Source organism: Marmota flaviventris, chromosome 2 (assembly GCF_047511675.1).
Source record: "Marmota flaviventris isolate mMarFla1 chromosome 2, mMarFla1.hap1, whole genome shotgun sequence".
Taxonomy (NCBI): domain Eukaryota; kingdom Metazoa; phylum Chordata; class Mammalia; order Rodentia; family Sciuridae; genus Marmota; species Marmota flaviventris.
In genome coordinates, this window is record NC_092499.1 from 3,623,840 (window position 1) to 3,639,499 (window position 15,660).

The 15,660-nt window shown below is 39.8% G+C and overlaps 1 protein-coding gene and 2 pseudogenes across 2 annotated transcripts in view; 1 reads left to right on the top strand and 2 right to left on the bottom strand.

Moving 5' to 3' along the window:
• Window positions 1-15,660, bottom strand: part of Rcor1 (REST corepressor 1) — a 132,875-nt gene that overhangs the window by 16,039 nt on the left and 101,176 nt on the right. Inside the window, exons 4-7 of one of the 2 annotated variants that reach the window (XM_027946662.3) lie at window positions 14,980-15,032; window positions 10,060-10,221; window positions 9,264-9,382; window positions 3,868-3,946 (exon numbers count right to left, since the gene is read on the bottom strand). In XM_027946662.3, coding sequence (XP_027802463.3) covers window positions 3,868-3,946; window positions 9,264-9,382; window positions 10,060-10,221; window positions 14,980-15,032 — 413 coding nt within the window. The remainder of the gene's footprint in view (window positions 1-3,867; window positions 3,947-9,263; window positions 9,383-10,059; window positions 10,222-14,979; window positions 15,033-15,660) is intronic. The other variant, XM_071607509.1, reaches the window with a different exon arrangement.
• On the top strand, window positions 1,096-1,945 carry LOC114101561 (single-stranded DNA-binding protein, mitochondrial pseudogene; annotated as a pseudogene).
• Window positions 10,289-12,203, bottom strand: LOC114101560 (vacuole membrane protein 1-like; annotated as a pseudogene).

Sequence of the window (15,660 nt, forward strand, 5' to 3'; positions counted from 1 at the left end):
CCATGCCATCTGCTGATTATCACCTATAAGCTCTAACAGGCACTTAACAGACACAAACATGGCTATGGGATTTTGGTTAAGTACTTCAGTGTCTGTTTCCTTTTTGAACAGAGACATCCTTTTGAACAGAGACATCCTTATCCCATTTCTTTAAGTCTCTGATAATAAGCATTCTCAGCTTTCTGTAGTAACACAGGGAAAAAAAAAATGTATTCTTCTCTTCTGAGCTCTGCAGCCACCTAGACATTTACCTGTATGACAGGTAAAGGAAGAGGGAGCTCTTTCATCCCAGCAGCCGTCTCTAGTAATGCAGTAGCCGTATATCCACAGAAAGAAAAAAATGCTTCAGCACATGTAAACATCCTTAATTCTTTAAATATTTCAATTAGGAAAGAAACTGCCATAGGCTGGGGATCGAGCTCAGTGGTGGACCAGTTGCCTGGTGTGCATGAAGAGGGAGGGAGGACAACTACAATATGAACTATAACTTTTTATACATTTAAAAAATTTTTTTGGATGACACTTCGTTTTTAGATCAAGTCATAAAACTTGCTCTAAAAAGATATGTGCTATTACTTAAAAACACAGGACTGTTGCTAATTTTTTTAGAAACACAAAATCTTGGCAAGTTTCAAAAGAATCCGTGTCTTACTGGCAACCATATTAAAAACAGTAAGTTTCTATAATTGTTTGTAACCCCAACTTGCTGGGGTAATATACAGTGATCCAAGTAAAAACATGTTCAGGCTTTTTGCTTTATGTTTCATCACATTTTTCAGTACTACGGATTGAACCCAGGGGAGCATAACCACTGAGTCACATCTCCTGCCCTTTTTCACATTTAATTTAGAGACAGGATCTCACTGAGTTACTTAGGGCCTCAGTAAATTGCTGAGGCTGGCTTTGAACTTATGATCCTCCTGCCTCAGACTCCCAAGCCACTGGGATTACAAGAGTGTGCCACCATGCCTGGCTTTGCTTTATGTTTTAAAAGAGTGAGCTAAAATGACAATGCAAACTGTGATGGTAATGGTGACTTCTTGAAAATGGTAGTAAAAGTGTTAGAAGGCTGTAAATGATGTTCTGTAAGGCACTATGCTATTTGATAAAGACTACCTACTGACTGAGGACATGTTGTAATAACATGTGTATAACATGTTATACTTAGTTTCCAAGATTCTTTTTGAGTTGGAAATTGTGCTATATATAAATAAATTATGGAAACTGATATAAAATCAAGACTATTCTCATTCATTAAAAATGTTCTAGCCCGAGTAGAGGTTGCCCAGGCTAGCGCATCAGGAGAAACTAAAAGTTTAGATTTTAAAAAAGAAAATAGAAGCCAGGTTTGAAGACCTGCATTATAGGTACTTCATCAGTTTATAAGGCATGAGTCTGAAATAGCCAGCAGTGTGGTTCTTGAAAGATCTCTGAATCATGTGCAGTTACTTGGGTAAGTAAGTCAGAACCCTGACCTGAGACAGGCAGAAGGGGAAAATCCAGTAACAATATTTTCTCTAGCAATGAATGAGATGTGTCGATCGGGAGAATAAAGAATACCAAATGGGTGACATTAGCCAAAAGACAACATGGCATGGAATATCAGTGTTCTTTCTGGCCAGACCTTAGAGATGTGGCATATCAATATGTAAAAAAATGGGTCCTGAATTTATGTGGAAGAAAAGGTAGACTATGGTGAATACGTGGATAAAAATAACGTGAGGCAATAGGCTAGGGCTGTAGCTCAGTGGCAGAGCACTTGCCTAGCACGTGTGAAGCACTGGGTATGATCCTCAGCACCACATGAAAATAAATAAATAAAATAAAGATTTTGTGTTCATCTACAACTAAAAAGTTACTTTTAAAAAATAACATGAGGCAACAAGCAACAACAATCACAGCTGATAACATATTTCTGAGTGACCAGAAAAAAGAAGAGGCATAGAGTGGACGATCCTTCTTTGACCACTATTTGGTACAGTCCTATTTCTGAATCATGTACATAGTCTTTATAGTTTCTAAGAACAAGAATTAAAATGTTCCTTTTATTAAAAAAAAAAAATGTTCCACTTAGGCTTTTATAAAAAGTTCAAGTACAATTTCCTTTCCCAAACAACCTACTTCAGTTAACCCCTGGGATCTTGTTATTTGGGCAGGCCTAACAATCACTGCTAAAAGTGCCACCCAGAAAGAATGACTGATTGCTTGTGTGGTGATGTATAGTGACAGAAACCATAAAAATGCACATGGAACACTTTAACATAACATTTCTGCTTCCAGGAATTATTCTAGCAGAAAATATTAAACACACAAACAGTTACATGACCATCAAAACTCAACGTGTTTAATAGCAAAGAGCAGGGGAATGAGGACACGAGGAACCCACCCACCATGAACGAGCTCCATGCCGAAGGCATCATAGGATTAGTACTATATAGCCATGTATCAAATATATTTGACATAAAAACAATTCAAGGTAGAATAAACTTAAAAAGTGGTAAAAAATACATAGTAAGATCCCTCTCAAAAATTATTACTATTTTTTCAGTAGTGGGGATAAAACCTGGGGGACACTCTACCACTCAGCTACATCCCCAGCCTGTTTGATTTTTTGAGACAGGGTCTTAATAAGTTGTCCAGGCTGGTCTCAAACCTGCAATCCTCCTGCATCAACCTCCCAAGTTGCTTGGATCGCAGGCATGTGTCACCACACCCAGCCTCCTTTATTATTTTAAAAATTGAATAGATTCAGAAGTATATATAAACATGGGCCTGTATGTTTCACAGAGAAAGAAGTCTGGAAAGTCACTAAAATGTCTGTAGCAATTATAGGTGATAATACTGAAAATCACTTTAATTTTCTTCTCTTTGTTTACCTGTATTTTCCTATTTTGTCTATAAAAAGCATGTACTACTGCTGTGACAAAGTTTAGATGTCTAGTCCTCTGGGCTTTTCAATGTTTAAGATAACTGTTCTTATATTTTTAGGGATAGAGAACACTTGGGAATTCTGACGCCTTAGGCTTCATATACCCATATGAAACATGTAAACGTCATATACAACTGTAGGGGCTTGTGGATCCCTTGAATCTGGGGACTACAAATCTATTGTGTAATGAGTTTTAAAAAAATATTTATTCTTAAGTTTTAGGTGGACACAATATCTTTATATTTATGTGGTGCTGAGGATCAAACCCAGTGCCTCGTGCATGTTAGGCGAGCACTCTACCACTGAGCCACAACCCCAGCCTATTGTAATGACTTTTTTAAAAAAATTATTTTTTAGTTATAGTTTGACAAAATACCTTTATTTTATTTATTTTTATGCGGTGCTGAGGTTCGAACCCAGGGCCTCACACGTGCTAGGCGAGTGCTCAATCACTGAGCCACAACCCCAGCCCCTGTGTAATGACTTTTAAGCTAGGAGAGATTAAGCAACAACCCCAGGATTGTGCTGTTGCTGCTGACTGACAAGGACACATGGAGTCCATGTCAGCTCCCTGAGGTATCTTCAGTCACCTTTAGGATCCAGCATGGTCAGAGCCTGGGCAGATCCTAGGCAAACAGCAGACAGGAGGGCCAGGAGGTGCTTGGTGCAGCCCAGCCTCCCTGCCACCACCTGCTAGCCTCCTCAGAGAGGGCATGAGGACTGTACCAAAATGAGCCCCACTGGTCAACACTAGCTTTTCCTATAAGGCTTCCTTACTCAGGATTCCCAGCAAACAAAATTCTAAGTTCTATAAAGCAGAGTTGGTACTATTTTAAAAATCCAACTAATACCCTAAGTAGAATGGGTGAGAGGAGGGTTTTATCTGTGTAAGTAGTAATATGTTTATTTCCCTAAACAAGTACTAGGAGAAAAAATACCTCCTTTTTGCTTTCCTTATTTTGATCAACCTCGATGTCAATGGGGTTACTTCCATTTGTTTCTTCAAGTTCATCCTCACTGGAAGACAAGAACAAGTTAAAGAAAGGTTATTCTATATTAATGCTATTTTATGTACAAACATAGCTATAAATTTATTTAATGGAAAACTTCATATAAAATTACTGTATGTTTTCAGACTGCTGAGAAACATATTTATTTATTTGTGGCACTGGGGATGGGCCCCAAGGGCACTTTACAATTGAGCACATACCCAGCCCTTTTTATTTTGAGACAGGGTCTTCATAAGTTGCTGAGGTTGGCCTTGAACTTGCCATCCTACTGCCTTAAATTCCTGAGTGCCTAAGATTAAAGGAGTGAGGGCTGGGGCTGTGGCTCAGAGGGAGAGCACTTGGCTGGCACGCGTCGGGCACTGGGTTCAATCCTCAGCACCACATACAAATAAAATAAAGGTATTGTGTCCACCTACAACTAAAAAAATACACATTAAAAAAAGATAATTACAGGCATGAGCCACTGCACATCACAGGAACTCTGTTTTTTAAAAAATGAGTCTCATAAAAGTCAAGCAGCACGCCTGATTTGTCCAGTGAAAACCGACAGAAGACTGGTGACGGCAGGATAGTAGGCGCTTCAATTCCTCCCACTGGACCTCCAGAATCCACCCCAACTGAATACACCTACTATCCTGCAACCCCTTCCCGGCCAGTGGCAAGGCTTCAAGCAGTTCTGGCAGAGGGGAGTGTGCGAGAAGAGCCTGGGGTTGAGGGAACCTGCCCAGACTCTGCCACTACTTCACAGGCAGGTCCCTTGGGAGGTTAGCCACCTCTCAGGTGCAACTGCTGTGGCTGTGTGTCCCCATCGCGGTGCGACAGAGGGGCAGGAGAGCACAGCAATTCTTGCCACCTACAGCATAATACAAGGAACAGCACCTGGGCGGTGAGCACAGACAAGTGTCAGCCAGTGCTCCCATGTCTTACTCAAGATAAGCAATTCACTCTACTTAACTCTGCTGATTGTGATGCCAGACCCCATTTATAAACAATACACTAGACCTAACGTATGAAGGAAATGAAAATTTAATCAAAAAAACTAAGATTAGTGACCCCTAAAAGGACATTCACTGGTATGAATGTCCAAGAACATGCAGATGTACCCAGGTCAGCAGTTTTATTGTGGCTTGAATCTCGTATCTTCAAAGAGCCTTAGAGATGTTCTTAACTCCACTCTCAATTTACCCTCAGGCCTAGAGATTTGAATTTTCCAAAAATGACACTCTGTATTCTTGTATGATACTCTCTTTTCATTTAAAATAATACTATCCTGAGAAGGAAGTTTGGGTACCATAAAGTTCATTTTCCATTTTATTTTTTATTATTAGTTTATGAAAATATACTCTAGAAAATGTGGGAAATATAATTTTTTAAAAGCCTCCATGTAGTCCCATCATTCTAAGAGAAGAGCCTTGTGTGCACTGCCTTCTGGGCCTCAAGCCTTTTCAGTTCACAGTTGAGGAGACAGGCTTGGGGAAGAGGCTGAGGTGAGCAGAACCTACAGGGCCAATACTAGAAGACTGCTGAGCACAGGGATGAGAGGAGATGGTTCTACACAGCTTAACTCAGCACACCCTTACTGCAGCTTAATGAGCTATCTAGAATAATACCTGGCTGGTGTGGCTCAGTGTCTAGGCTTGCCTAGCATGTTAGAGCCCGACCGAGTTCCACCCCCAACACATGGAAAAAAAAAGAACTTCTCATTCTCACACATAATGGACAATAAAAGAAAGAGGAAGTAAACTGTATTTTTTGTGTTTATCGGTTTAATATTTTTTTCCATTTTTTAAATTGGTGCATTATAGTTGTACTAATGATAGTATCTGTTGTTACATATTTTTACATGCACACAATTTGGACAACATCACCCCCCACTTCCTCCCTCCCTCCCCTTTTCCCTCCCCTGGTCCCTTTCTTCTGTTGTACTGATCTAGAATTTTCATGAGATCCCTCCCCATAATCTTTCTTTTCCTTTTTCCCTCTAGGTTCCACATGAGAAAACATAGTTAACTCCACTCTCAATTTACACTCAGGCCCAGAGATTTGAATTCTCCAAAAATGACACTCTGTGCTCAATGTTTGGCTTATTTCATTTAAAATGATGACCTCAGGTTATATCCATTTTCCAGCAAATGCCATAATTTCATTATTCTTTATGGCTGGATAAGACTTTTATACCATATTTTCTTTTTTTAAAAAACATTTGTTTTATTGTAGGTGGAAATAATGGCCTTTATTTTATTTTTATGTAGTGTGGATGATAGAACCCAGTGCCTCACACATACTAGGCAAGCGCTCTACCACTGAGCCATAACCCCAACCCCTTTACCACATTTTCTTTATCCATTCATCTGTTGATGGATATCTTGACTATCACACAGTTTGACTATTGTGATTTGTTTTGCTATAAACATGGGTATGCATGTGTCATACTGACTAATTCTTTAAGATAAATACCAAGAGATGGTATAGCTGGGTCATAAGGGGATTCCACGCCTAGTCTTTTGAGGAGCCTCCATACTGATTTCCATAGTGGTTGTACTAATTTACAGTCCCAACAATAGGGTAAAAGTGTTCTTTCTTCTCTACATTCTCTCCAGCATTTATTATTATTTGTATTCTTGATGACTGCCATTCTGACTGGTTTGAGATGAAATATCAATGTAGTTTTGATTTGCATTTCCCTAATTGCTATGATGTTTAATGTCCTTTCATGTTGGCCATTTGTATTCCTTTACAGAAGTACCTATTTGATTCATTTGTCCATTTATTAAAGATTTTCTCCCATTTTGTAGGTTTCTCTTCACATTCCTAATTGTTTCCTTTGCTGAGCAAAAGCTTTTTAATTGATGCCATTCCATTTATTAACTCTTGGCATTATTTCCTGAACTTTAGGGGTTCTACTGAGAAAGTCATTGCCTGTGCCTATATGCTGCAGAGCTGACCAGATATTTTCTTCTAGGAGTTGAATAGTTTTGGGTTTAATTTCTAGGTCTTTGATCCACTTTGAGTTGACTTTTGAGCAGGGCAGGAGATTAGGATCTAGTCTCAGTCTACATATAACCAGTTTTCCTAGCACCATTTGTCAAAAAGGCTGCCTTTTCTCCCCTATGAGATTTTGGTGCCTTTGTCAAAGATCAGATGACTATCTGTATGGATTTGTTTCTGTGTCTTCTATTCTGTACCAATGATCCATCTGTTTTTTTTTTGGTAGATGGACATAACACAATGCATTTATTTTTATGTGGTGCTGATAATCAAACCAGGGTCCCGCCCGTGCTAGGCGAGCGCTCTACCGCTGAGCCACAATCCCAGCCCTGATCCATCTGTTTTTTTGTTTTTTTTTTAAAAGAGAGAGTGAGAGAGGGAGAGAGAAAGAATTTTAATATTTATTTTTTAGTTATCGGCGGACACAACATCTTTGTATGTGGTGCTGAGGATCGAACCCGGGCAGCTCGCATGCCAGGCAAGCACGCTACCGCTTGAGCCACATCCCAGCCCATCCATCTGTTTTTATGCTAGTACCATGCAGTCTTTGTGACAGTAGTTCTGTAGTATAATTTGAAGTCAGGTATCATGATGCTTCCAGATTGCTCTGACTCTTTGTATTGCCTTTGGTAGTAAGGTCTTTTCAACAATATTAATTGTGCCTATTTGAGAACATGGGAAGGTCTTTGCATCTTTTGAGGTGTTCTTCAATGTTTTATAGTTTTAATTGTAGGTCTTTTACTTCCTTGGTTAGATTTATTCCTACGTTTTTCTTTTTTTTTTTTTTCTTTTTCTTTTGAGGCTATAGTAAATGGAATTATTTTTATGATTTCTTTCTTGGCAGATTTGTTGGTTGGTATATAGAAAGGCTATTGATTTTTGTATGTTAGTTTCATAACCTGCTTTGTTGAATTGGTTTGTTAAACTTCTCAGTGTAGGATCATAATCTTCTTCAAAGAGTGATAATTTTATTTCTTCCTATTTTTATCCCTTTTATTTCCTTCTCTTGCTTAACTGCTCTGTCTAGAATTTCTAGCACGATATTAAATAGGAATGGTGAGAATAGATGTCCTTGTCTTATTCTAGATTTAAGGAAATGCTTTCAGTTTATCCTGATTTACTATGGGGTTGCTTTGGGTTTTTTTGTACATAGCCTTTATGATATTGATTTGCATTATGTTAAACCAACCTTGCATCTCTGGGATGAAACCAACTTGGATATGATGTACAATCTTAGTATTTCATTGAATACAATTTTCTAATATTTTATTAAGGATTTTTGCATCTAAGCTTATCAGGGATATTGGTCTGGAGTATTCTTTCTTGGTGTGTCCTTATCTAACTTTGATGTGAGTGTGATACTGGCTTCATAGAATGAATATGGAAGGGTTGCATCTCTTTCTATTTCATGGAATAATTTGAAGAGCACTGGCATCAGTTCTTCTTTAAAGGTCTGGTAGAATTCAGCCGAGAATCCATCTGGTCCTAGGCTTCTTTTGGGAAGGCTTTTTATTACTGCTTCTATCTCACTGCTGGTTGTTGGTCTGTTAAGGTTTTTTACATTCTCCTGATTCAATTTTGGCAGATCATACATCTAGAAATGTAGCCATTTCTTCTAGGTTTTCCAATTTATTGGAAAACTTATACTTTAAGTTTTCAAAAATAGTTCCTAATGATCCACTTGATTTCTGTGATGTCTATGGTGACTTCTTCTTTTTCATCTCTAATTTTATTAGTTTGGGTCTTCTCTTTTTTTTTCCCTGTTGGTTAGTTTGGCTAAGGGCTTAAAATCTTTTCTTTTCAAAAACCAACTCTTAGTTTCATTGATTCTTTGTATTGCTTTTTTATTCTCAATCTCATTGATTTCAGCTCTCATCGATTTCCTTCTACTAGTCTTAAAATTGGTTTGTTCTTTTCAGGGGCCTGGAGATGCATCATCTGTTTATTTGGAATCTTTCTGATTTATTTCTGTAGGCGCTCATAACCCATAAACTTTTCTCTTAGAACTACCTTTATTAAGCTGTATGCTCTTTAAACAAACCAAATACACATGTCAAATAAATCTTGAATTACCATACCAAATTAATTTCAACCTATAAAACAAAAGATCCCTTTCTATTAGAAGGAACCATCTTTTAAGGGTAGGGGAAAAAATATGATAAAGTCCATGCACTCAAAATCAAAGCCCACTCACTGCCAGCAAGCAGGATGGTGAGGCAGAGTGCCCGAGGAGGAGTGCTCCAATAGCACATGTCACCTGCCTCTGGCTGAAGGCACAGCCCTCCCACCTTCCCTCTAGGTGGTTGGATGACCCCTCACCCCAGCAGCAGGCTCACCTCTCCTCTCGCTCCCGCTTTTGTTTCCGGGCATGACGATCCATCACACTGGTTTTGGTTCTTGTCTTCTTCCAAGAGTAATAAAATTTCACCAGACTTGCTATAGATTTATCAGGAAGCTAAATACAAAGAAGAATTGGTTTAGACTTAAAGCCAATCTTTAAAAACACAAACATGTTTAGTTATATTTAACAAGGGACACTCACATATTCAGAAATGTCCTAAGACACAGCCCATTTTTCTGGTAAGGAAAAACAATTGACAAAATGCACTTTCAATGCAAAGCATTTACAAATTACTAAAGCCTGTGAGTAGGCTTGGCCAATGAAAGATTGTGAAGTTAGACTAAGGTGAACCGTTTTTCACATAACCAATGTCCTTAGCACATCTTTTAGCTTAATTTTTTAAAGTTCATTTTAACACGATTAATACAAATGTCAAGCAAGCTTTTAAATAGGAATCTACCAAATAACTTCTAAATGTAAAAGATATGCAAATATTCCCCACGCAGAAAAATAAGGACCCAGCTCGCTCCACCTCAATCACCAGAGATCCTTCTGTTGGTTTAACTTCTGAGATGGGAGGCAGCTGAGTTCCACCTGAGAGCTGGAAATGCTAGGAACAGCCTCACTTCTGCAATGAAGCCCGGCACCCACAGAGCATCACTAGGATGTTTCTGCCTCTGAAGGCAGCTTGATTGAACATGGGGATATTTGTCCAGCAGTATGAGGCCCTAATCATTCATGTATACTCTTTGACAGGGGGTGAAGGGGTGTCAGTGGCCTCATCTACTTACCATTTGTTGGATTCTATGAAAAGTTTTCCCATGAAAACTAAAGGCTTGCTCAAATAAGACTTTATCTTCCACAGTCCACTCATCTGGGAAGGGGGTAAAGTTGGGCAAATCAGCCAATGATTTTTCAATATTATGCTTATGCCAAAAGAGCATTCCAAGAGCCTAGAAAAATGATACCAGTGAAATCTTAGACAGCACAAATGGAGTGAATGAAACACTAAAATGGAAGTCAGACTGGCAAAAGAAGAACATGTATGACTTTAAATCTAGACAAATACATGCTTGACTCATATATACTGCTAAGTAGAAGATACTGTCATACACCGCATTTCCCCCCACTTTTTTTTAATATTCAAAGATGTCTTTTATAAAGTTTTCCCATGACTTCTACAAATACGAAACAAAAAAAAAAAGAGAGACACCAATGAGATATTCCTTATACTGTCTCAAAATTTAAAGACCAACTTGCCAGAGGGTGTACAATAGATCATACAAAGGCCTTTTTGTGAGGGTGAAGAGGCAGGCAGAGGCAGGCTGGCATAAAAAGTTAGACTGTTATCCAATCTATAATTTACATACATTGGAACTTTGGGTGTGGTGTGAACTCACTTAACTGTACCATGTAGGCCTTCTGAATGTAATTAAAGGAAGGCCAGTTTCTGTTGGTTTGCAGCTGAACACTGCAGTCTGCCCTAAAACAATGACAAGGTGGACTGATCTACATATGAAGGAAAGCGCGCCAATGCAAAATATGGACTAGTGTGCTTTCTGTAAAGTTTTAATACAGCTGGAAAAGGGAATTTTCCTTGCTGGTTTGGAGTCCTCCTGATTAAAGGCAGAACCCATATATTCTAATTTCTGCAGTTAAAAACTTTCTCTGGTTATTTATTTTTCTCCTCTGAGTTCAACCACTGTTTGGCCTAACCTTGTACCCTGATAGGCTGAAAAACCAGGATAACCGGTTTTCTCCCTGAGGAGAGAAAACCCATTCTGCTTCTGCAGCTCCAGGTTTTCCCAGAAGGACTTCTGCAGAGACACACCTATGCTGGAGACAGCACCAATGAAAGCCACCAGCTGCTCCATTATGTGCTTGCTGCATGTTAATAAAACAGAGTTTCTGAATACTTCTTTTAATTACTGTTTTCCCAATCAGAGTTGCACCAAAGAAGTTTCAAAAAGGTCCAAGAAAATATCCGTGTTATTCCAGTCAGATCAAACAGAATGTTAGGAACTGAAGTGTAGGCCAACATTTCAAAACAATCCACCCTTCTGTACTAGGAGTTGCACTGCCAGGTTGGCCTGCGAGGCAAAGTCTTGTGCAGTCTCTGCATATTCCAGCATCTCTTCAAATCCCTGACACCCTTCATCATCTGGCTCACCACCTGAGAAGCGAGCTGCCCTTGCTATGAAATAAGGAGGCGTCTCTCCAAATGCTGTGCCCAAGACCCCACATGTAGGCCTTTCTGAGATGATTATCCACAAAGAGATGGCTCCTTCAGAGCATTCTTCATCTGGGCAAACCACCGGACCAGAATAGGTGGCTCAGGGAAATTAGCTGAGTTGTTCACAACCAGCTAATGTAACTGAACTATATGTGGGCTCAGAGAAAGCAAAAAGGTGTGCAGCTGTCCCAAGCCCAAGAGAAGACACAATTCATAAGCCTACTCAGTTGGCACACAAAGGAACTGTCTCCACACATGGTACATGCTGTTGGTGTTTTCCTTCAAAATCATTCGCAGCTATAAGCACAGCAAGCAGCAGTAAAAAAGACACAACAATGCTTTGACAGTGCCATGATTTTGAGGTCCATTCCTTCAAGATGATGCGTTCTTTTTTAAATCTTTTTTTAGTTGTAGATGGACATAATACCTTTATTTTATTTATTTATCTATTTTTAATATCTATGTTTTATTTATTTATTTTATGTGGTGTTGAGGATCGAACCCAGTGCCTCACACATGCTAGGTGAGCACTCTACCACTGAGCTACAGCCCCAGCCCGAAGATGATGCATTTTCACAGAGAAAAATTCCACAAGGTAATGAGTGTCCATCACCTCAGGACAATTTTCTGTCTTCCCAGTTCCTCCTCTTCACTGACTGAAGAGGAGTCTGTGAAATTTTGATTATGTTGTTCCTTGCTCATTGTTACCCATCTAGTCACAATTTTTTTCATTATCTGCCATTTTACAGATCAGTAGTTCTCCGCATCTTAAAACCCTGGAAGTGGCTCCACTCCAAGTTTTTATTGTGATAAAATACACATACCATGAAATTTATCACTGCAACCACTTCTAAGTGTACAATGTCACTGAACACAACAACCATACTGTGGTACAACTATCCCCACCACCCAAATCCACAACTCTTCTCATTTGAAACTGAAACTCTACCATAACCCCTTGTCAGTACCTCCTCCTCCAGCCCTAGCAACCACCATTCCACTTTCTGTCCATGTTGTTTTTGGGCTCTAGGCTCTCCTAAGGAGACTCATGCAGTGTGTGTCCTTTGGCAACTGGCTTATTTTCCATAGCATCCTGTCCTCAAGGTTCATCATACTATAGCATACTTCCTTTTTAAGGTTGCATAATACTCCGTTGTAAGTACAAACCATATTTTGCTTATTTGTTCACCAGTTGGGTATGTGGGCTGCTTCCATATTTTAGCTGCTGTGAATGGGTATATAGGTTTGAGATCCTGTTTCCGATTCTTTGTGTACATACCCGGCAGTGGAACTGCTAAATCACACAGTATTAATTTCCTTCCTCTCTCCTCCTCTCTTCTTCCCTCTCCCCACTTTCTCTTGATTCCAGGTGGTAGCTCTACCACAAACTTATAACCCCTGCCTTTTTGTTTGAGACCATGTCTGGCTCAGTTTCTGAGGTTGGCCTCAGCCTCTTGGGTCCCTGGAATGCCAGGATGTGCTACCACACCTGGCTGATGTCCCTTCATTCCCCCACCCACAGGCAGATCTAGTGGTAATGAACTCCTTTTTCTTATCTGTGAATGTCCTCACTCCTTCACATTTTTGAGGGACAGTGTTGTCTGACACAGGATCTTGGTTGACAAGTTTCTCTCTCAGAATGGTGAATGCATTCCTTAGCCCCTGTCTCTGGGACTGCAGAGTTTCTGAGGAGAAAAATGATTGTTTTGCAGTCATGCGCACCTGCCAGGTGGCTGCCCCCTTGCTATTTTCACCTTTGTCTTTGACTTTCATGAGCAGGAGTTTGTCTTATCTGACTTCTCAGTTGCTCTGATATTTATATTCATGACTTCCAGCAGCTTTGTAAAGTTTGGGCCATGATTTCATCAACAATTCTGTCCTCAGTGCTTTCTCTTCATCTCCTGAACACCCAGGTACTTAGGTGGCTCTTCTTGATGATGGCCTCAGGGACCTTGGGTTCTGTTCACCCTTCTTAAACCTTTTTTCTTTTCAAACTCAATTCATTTAAATTGTTCTATCTTGAAATTCACTGATTTTTTCAGCCTGCTCAAAATCTTTGAATCCTTCAAGTGAATTCATCATTTCAGTTATGATAATTTTTAGCTCCAGAGTTCTTCTTAAATTTCATTTTAGGTTTTATCTTCATTAACATTTCCATTTTGTTCTCACATCATTTTCTTACCTACCTACCTACCTACCTACCTATCTATCTATCTATCTATTTGTTGTTGCTGTTGTTTGTTTTTACTGGTTTTGGGGATTGAACCCAGGTGCATTTTACCACTGAGCCACATTCCCAGCCCCCTCCCTTTCTTTTAAAATCTTTTTTTTAGTTGTCAGTGGACACAATACCTTTATTTTATTTATTTCTTTTTAATTAGTGCTGAGGATTTAACTCAGTGGCTCACCGTGCTAGGCAAGGGCCCAACCACTGGGCTACAGCCCCAGCCCCTTTTAACCCTTTTTATGTTTTTCATTTTGAGACAGGGTCCCACTAGATTGCTGAGGCTGGTTTTTGAACTCGATCCGTCTGCCTCAGCCTCCCGAGCCACTGGGATTACAGGTGTACACCACCTTGCCCAGGCCCTTATTGCAATTCTAAAGTGAAAATGATCATGCTAAACGCTCATTTTGGGAGAAGTGAGGGATTCCAGAAATTGAACCCAGGGTACTCTACCACGGAGCTACACCCCCAGCCTGTTTTATCTTTTGAGACAGGGTCTCACTAAATTGCTGAAGCTGGCCTGGAACTTGCTATCGTCCTACCTCCTGAGTAGCTGGGGTTACAAGTGTGCACCCCACACCTGGCTCTAATGTGACTTTTCTAAAAATACCTTTAATTAATTAAAAGTAATGCCAAACCTAAAGAAAAATGTATAATTCTGCATACCCTAAACTCATGGTGCCTTTGATCGTTAGTATAAATGGGAAGTGCTAGTAATTTACAAGCAGTAAGAGCCAGGTCAACGCCATGGGAAGCACTGACCCCAATTAAATATGTTTAAAACAGTAATTAGATGTAAGAATAAAATAAGATTACCATTACACTTTTGTAGAGAAACACTTTTTACCAATATTCTAAATGATATCAAGGGTCTATAACCTGAAAGTGACTCCCACCAACGAATATAAAACAATATGGGTTTGTGTGTGGCATCAGAAGTCTGAAAACAACATCTCAGATGCAGAAGAATGACATAATCCAAGGAGAAAATGCTGCACACCAGCAATGATCTCCCTACTGACGAGGTGGTAACCACCGCCCCAAGGCTACAGACCTGCAGAAGTGCACAGCCTGTACAGCCACCTCCAAATCAAAGACTCTGCATTAATCCTCACCTGGGAAAGGAGAAAGCAGCCTGAGTCTGTGGCGCTGACCACTGCCAGTGAAGCAGCGCTGCTACTGAGCACAAAGAAGGCCTCCTGATAGAGTGGCCTCAGAAACTACTTTCAACAACAGCAAGGAAAACACGCATACCTGCTCCATGTTGTACCCATGCTTCTCCTTGGCGATGGCAATGTACTCGTCCACTGCAAGACAGGAGGAGAGACAGTAAGCAGATAGAAGGACGGCACATTCCAGTCCCCCAGACTGACAGATCTATGCCAGGCCTGTCACACTTAAGATGGAACACTTGAGTAGATATTAAAAAAGCAAAATCACATAGTATGATCCCATTGCAGGCCCTGCAGATATAAATCCCATGGAGAAATGTCAGAATGAACACACTCAAGTATTAACCAGCAGCTACCTCCAGGTGGTAAGCATTATCTGTTCTTTTGGAACTACTCAAATTTTATAAAACAAGAAAATAATGCTCTGGAACTTTGAAAACCACTGAGCAGTAAAAAGAAATATAAAATGGAAGTTCACTTTAATCTCACCTGAGGTTAAATAATCAGCAAAGGATGTTTTAAAAAGTCAAAGAGATAAATGACAAGACCTAATGCCCAGTATTTACGTCCAAATATTCCAAAACAAGATGGCAAATGCTGGCTTCTGCGGAAACACTCAACCCCCAGGAGAATAAGAAGCATTCTCCTCTCCTTAGGACTTTCTAATCCTTCTTCCCAGGTATGCCAGAAAAATAATGAAGTGCTGGTCAACATTACTGCCTAAAGTCATGAATGACTTTCCTTCATGAATTATAAGAAAAAC